Raw genomic sequence first — 6,000 nt, 5'->3', positions numbered from 1 at the left:
CGCCTTTGCCCTCCTCAGGCTGAATTCGGCATTGCCAGGCTTCTCAAAAGTCCTTTAGGTCTTTTTTTTTTTTTTTTTTCCCTTAAATGACACATCTCTTGGGGTGTAATGCCAGCTGCACCAGGCGACGCGGGGAGCGGGGTGACAGGCGGCGGGACGGGGCGCCGGGCTCCGCCGCGCCCCAGCGGGACCCCCGGGCCACCGCTGCCCGCCCCGGGGGCGCTGAGGGCCCGGCCCGGGCGGGCGGCGCGTGAGGGGGCGGTGCGGCGCGGGGGCTGCCCCCGCCATTGGGCAGCTCCTGCCCCGGGGGCGGGCCGGGGCCCGGCGCCGCTTTGAAGTGCGGGTCCGGGGATAGCCCCCGCCTGCAGGCAGCCGGGCATCGCCTCGCCTCCCCGCCGGCGGCGGGGGCAAGGGAGGCGGAGGAAGGGCCGGGAAGGGCCGCCCTCGCCCACCCCGGCGGCGGAGAGCGGGCTGAGGGAGCGGAGGCGAGGGGCTGGGAGGAGAGCGAGCGCGACCGCGGGGCGGCTTCCCGCGGCAGCGGGCGCGTGAGGGGAGCGCGGGGGCAGCGGGGAGGGGCGCGGGCAGCATGGAGGAGCCGCGCGCTGCGGGGGCGGCCGGCGGCTGCTGAGGCAGCGGCCCGGGGGCGCTGCGGCCAGCCCGCCGCGGAGCGAGCCATGCGGGCGGCGAGGTGGCTGGCGGGTGTGCTGTGCCCCCTCTCCCTGCTCGTCACCGAGTCGTGGGGAGTCCGCTTCCACCCGGGACAAGGTAAACAAGCGGCAACAAAGGCGGCGGCTGCCCGGCGGGTCCCGGCCCTGCGGCGGGCGCCCTGCCCTGCGGGGCGCTGCCGCTCCCCGGGCCGCGGGGGCAGCAGCGGGGCGGCCGTTGCGGGGCGCGGCCGTTCGGGAGCCCAACGGCTGCCGCGCGGGACGGGGCGCGGGGCGCTCGGCGGGTCCCCCGCCCCGCCTGGCCCGGAGCCCCGGCGGGTGCCGCGTCCGGAGCCGTGTGGGCGCGGGTGAAGGCAGCTTCTGTGCCGCTGCGTCAGGGTGGGTCTCTTGCTTTCTGTTGCAGAGACCTTAGTGAAGCAGCTCTCCTCCTATGAAATCATCACACCTGTCCGAGTGAATGAATTCGGGGAAGTTTTCCCCCACACGCATCACTTCAGCAGGAGGAAAAGGAGCTTGGAGGCACCATTGGAGCCCGCTGCTTTCCGAACGCATTACCAGCTCAGTGCATACGGGCAGGTCTTCCAGCTCAACCTGAGTGCCGATGCAGGCTTCGTTGCTGCTCAGTACACCGTGGTGCACGCAGGGGGCCTGCAGAAGCAGTCCTCCCCTGATCTGCGCCACTGTTTCTACCGTGGGCATGTCAATGCGCAGGAGACTCACGTGGCTGTCTTCAGCATCTGTGGTGGCTTGGTAAGCATGTTGGTTACTGCCTTCTGTCTCCATTCCTGTTCTTCTCCTCCCTGAAAGAAACGTAGTGGGATGCCTTTGCCACAGAGCTGAGCTGAGAGTTCTCAGGCTTCATTCCAAGTAGCTGGCCATGAAATATCTTGGCATCCGGCAGTTTGCAGTCACGATGATACTTTTTTGGCGGGATATACAAATGCTGCTTTCAAAGGATCTGTTGCTGGGCTGTAGTAGAATTGGTTGATGTAACTAACTGTCACCAAGAGCGTTACAACAGAGGAAAAAAACATGCCTCAGAAACACAGTAAGCTATTGTTTTGATAAAATGATGCTGTTAGTTGGCATCAGTTGTGTTTGTAGCTTTATAGATATTGTGTGGTTATGAGTGAGGGACAATGATACTTGAGATGATGGAAGAAGAACTGGTGTTCATGTTTTTGTGCCTCTGCTTCCTCCAATGCTGTAGGGGTGTGCCATGTTCTAATAGACATACAGCAGTGCTCTCTAGTCACTTTTCTGTTAAAAGTGAATGGGAAGCTTCCTACTAACTTCAATGGCAAATGTGTCTGTAAAATGCTTCTTAAGAACTGAATTGAGCAAACAAATCAAAACTCTATTCTTATCCCTTGATAACATTCCTTATGTCTTCTGAACTGATAATGAAGAAACAGTATAGCACAACTCTCTATCAAAACAGTTATACTGTGTTGCTAAATTTTATAGTTTTGTGTCTAGAAACAAAAAGACTGATGCCTACTGCTTAACCACGTCACCGTTTATTGAATTGCTGAGGACAAGTATGTGTGACATACACGCAGTGAAAATATGATGTTGTAAATAATACTGTGAATTTAAGTTGAGCTCGTTCCATGTTTTTTGCAGTCACCCAGGAAAGTAAAGGTGCAAGTCTTTTATTTTTGGGAGCTGAAAAAATCCAGCTTCATGTTGTAGTCTCTTGATAGTAGCCTGTACAAAATAGAATGGAGTTGGCTGGATGCATGCAGGAGGGTGTAATGCATTTTAAAAGAAGAGGATACACATGATGAAAAAGGGGATCAGAGGTAACTGTTACTTGCGAGAGACGCCTCTGTCTAGTGCTTATTCTTCGATATGTGGATATATGCTACCTTGTCTTCGGGTTGAGGCCTGTAGGCTTGGGCTAGTCCTTGGAAATTACTGCAGAAGTAATTCTGTTTTCATCAAAGCTGTGCCTATATATCTTGCTTTACAAACAGCTGTCATTGGTTCTTGTCTGCGTTGTGTAAAACCCAGCTGAAACCTACACCAACCCCCCTGATATGTTCTACTCCTAACTCACAGAGAGAGGAGGAATTAGAAATATCTGAGTGTTTTTATGTTTCGTGTTCTAGTAGATGCTCATATACCATGGCACTGAGAATAGTGTCATACTTGATATGGAATAAATACAAAAGTTTTAAAACTTTATCTTAACTTTTGTTGCCTGTTTTAATTCTGTCCCAGCAAACCATCACTTTTCATTACTTGAAGGGACCACATGCACTGAAAATAACTTTTCTCAAAAACATCTGCCTACTGCATTTAAAAGTTCTCAGCTACCTATTAGTAGTTCTTGGACTCTCCAGCACAAGACCCTCTTCTCTGTAATAGTTTGAATGTCTCAATTCTCTTGTCTCTTTCTTCCTGTTTGGCTGGTACACTACAGTCCGCATCATGTATACTTCCACTCAGAAATCCTCGAGTGCCTTTAAACTGAGCCTTTGCCTCTTCTAGATGAGCCTTGTGAAATTTCACTGCACTTTCCAGCTGGATTTCATGTCCTCAGTCATTGCCTGGCTGACAGAGTGCCTAGTGCGACCCACCAGCAAAGGCCTTGCTGTCTTGGTGCTCTCAGGACTTCTTTCACTGCTCATTCCACTCTCTGTCCAGGGAGAGGGTATGTAGCATACCCAGCACTGTGGCTGTTTTCCCCTCACTAATGAGGCTATTGAGGTTTTCAGAAGAGGAAGCAGAGCCTGGCATGGGTGCTGATGCACTTCTTGTGGGATGTACCTACAGTTCCCCAGGGAGGGATTGTGTGGGGATGAAGAGGCGATCGTAACCAGCTGGTAGCCTGTATCTGCACAGAGTATGCTCCAGTCTGACTCAGTGCCTTCAGCCTAATGTTCTTCCTCATCCTAATGGATTCAAAGTACATATTATGCTTTTCATGTGACTGCCAGGGGAGAGAACTCTTTTGGAGTGAAGAATGTATGTGAAAAGAGGGAGATGGAGGCCAGGTGGAATTTCTGCTGAATGAATTCCCCAGTCCCAGGCGGGACTACCCTCAAAAGTTAGTAAAAAGATTTTTTTTTTCTCAAGGGTTTTTAAATTTCATAGCTTTGTGCATTCAACAAGTGTACCTGCAAAAATAAGTTAATCAGTTATTGCTCTTTATTGAATGGTACCATACTTCATGCATATATGCAAAAATTTAAGTGGGACTGCTGCTGAGGGAAGATGCTATTTATTGTGAGACAGTAGAAACTAGACTAGTGACTTGGTAGTCCTGTTACTATATTTAAGTAAAATCCCTTCTCCTAGTAGGATTCATTTTCTTCAATGCTGAACTTGACCTCAATGTATGGAAATTAAAATAAGAGATTGCTTTGAACCGTTAGGTATAATTGTATCTTCCAGCTTTGCATATGTAAGGCAATTGCTGTAGACCAGTGCTGTTAAAGTTAGGGAGGAAAAAAGGCTGTGAACTTAGATTAAAAAGTACAGGAAATATAACAATGGAATTTTGAGACTAGCTCTGAAGGTGTGCCTGTGTGATCTAAAGTTAAACCAGGTACTTAAGGTCACTTTATCCTGTAGGCATCTATCCTCAAGCTCTATGCTGTCTGTGTTCACAGCTTCACTCCTGGTTTCCAAGTTCCTTCTTTCCTTTTTTCTGCATTCTCGAGTGTGTTCTCACCTCCAAGCTCTGCTTTTCCTTTTCACCCTCAGTTAAGCCTTTTTCTGAGTGTGCCACGAGCATGTACAACCCAGAGTACCCATGGAGCATTGCTTAATGGCTCCTGACACCCTGTATGTAGTTTTGTTGTCTTACATTTCAGAGCATGCCCTGGGTTCAGGGATGCAAATGGCAAAGGGAGGTTAGAAGGTCAGTGGGGAGTATGTAGTAATTGCAAGGAGGGAGTATGTAATTAGAGAAGTTTGGGATGCTGTCAAAGGCAGAAGGTCATTTGGAGTGATGGCCTGAGTGCTTAGTTGAACATCTGATCACATACAGGCATATTTATTGCCTCTTTAGAGTAATTTTTGAAATTTCACACTTTATTTCACTTTATTTTCCCGAGTTCTATATGGTTTTTTACTTTTATTGCGTTGGTCAATTATAGCTTCCTACAAACATGGTAAAAAAAAATTTGCTGAGGATGTCCCTGGATGCATGTAGACTAAAGACACCTCTCAAACATTATCCAGACAGGAAAATCAAAGATGTAAAAAAAAAAAAAAAAAAATTAAAAAAAAAAAATTTAACTTTCGAGAGCATATGTTTTACAAGTTTATTGACAAATACAAGAAAATACCAGTGAATGAAGTATTTTAAAATGAGGGAGCTGTCATCATTTATAACTAGAAGAAGCCTTCGGTTCCTAGCAGGCCCCTGTCTGAAGAAAGGAGCTTTATTTTTTTATTTGTTTTAATCCTGAATGTATGCTATAAAACCAGTTTTAGTCCTTTGAGAAGCTTGGTATTTTTCCATAGAGGTCAGAAATATGTTGACTGATGCTGAGGATAGTTAAAATCAGTTTTTGTGAGCTGGGAGAATATTTAAGTGCCAAAGGTGTTTTATGTGACTCTACTGTGAGAGAGGGAAAGGTAGGAAAGGAGGAAACATACATCTCTTTGGATGTACAGTCTGTGGTGTATAGAGAAGTTTCACATGCTTACTGACTGGCAAAAGTTAGGGTAGGAAGGTGCATGTGAATCTCTTCTTGCATGCATTTGCTATCAGCTTTCCTCAGTCTAGGAAGGTAGGACAGCTTTGTTCTAATGTAGCTTCCAGAATGTAACAAGGTCTGTGTAACAAATTGCTTCCCCAGGAGCTCAAGGAAACCCCTTGGCAACAGTCATTTACTGCATGTGAACTTTTGTCTGGAGCATGGCAGGAATATGAACTTAGATGTGGATCTTCAGAATTTCTTCAGTAGAAGATGTTGTGTTTATTTTTTTTACTAATACAGTTCAGCAGATCACCTTTCTGAGATCTTGAAAACAATTCTGTCTGCTACTATGGATGAGTGCAGTGGTTCCTTTTCAGAACAAGTAGGCAGCCCTAGAATTTATTTTAATGAAATGTAATATTTAATTGTTTGACAAAAAACCCAAACATACAAACAAACAAACCAAAACCACACAAAACCCAAAACAACAACAAACCAACAACTAACCCAAACAAAACTACAACAAAAGAAAAACCAAACCAAAACAAAAACCATGAAACAAAACCCAAACCAAAATCCCAAACTTGCTAGAAGGTAGTGCTAGCACAGCCAGCATCCGGTTTCTTATGGAGATCTAGTGCAGGTAATTGATTCTGGATATTTCCTCCCCAGTTTTG

General features: G+C 47.4%; 1 protein-coding gene across 4 annotated transcripts in view; it reads left to right on the top strand.

Moving 5' to 3' along the window:
- The first annotated feature begins 624 nt into the window (after positions 1–624).
- Positions 625–6,000, top strand: part of ADAMTS20 (ADAM metallopeptidase with thrombospondin type 1 motif 20) — a 101,529-nt gene continuing 96,153 nt past the window's right edge. For all 4 annotated transcript variants that reach the window (XM_065627921.1, XM_065627923.1, XM_065627914.1 and 1 more), the window contains exons 1-2: positions 625–765; positions 1,069–1,415. In XM_065627921.1, the coding sequence (XP_065483993.1) occupies positions 675–765; positions 1,069–1,415 (438 nt within the window). In that variant the 5' untranslated portion in view covers positions 625–674. The remainder of the gene's footprint in view (positions 766–1,068; positions 1,416–6,000) is intronic.

The sequence above is a fragment of the Caloenas nicobarica genome, chromosome 1 (assembly GCF_036013445.1).
Source record: "Caloenas nicobarica isolate bCalNic1 chromosome 1, bCalNic1.hap1, whole genome shotgun sequence".
Lineage (NCBI taxonomy): Eukaryota > Metazoa > Chordata > Aves > Columbiformes > Columbidae > Caloenas > Caloenas nicobarica.
The sequence above is the reverse complement of the archived record's forward strand: the minus strand, read 5'-3'. Positions and strand labels throughout refer to the sequence as shown.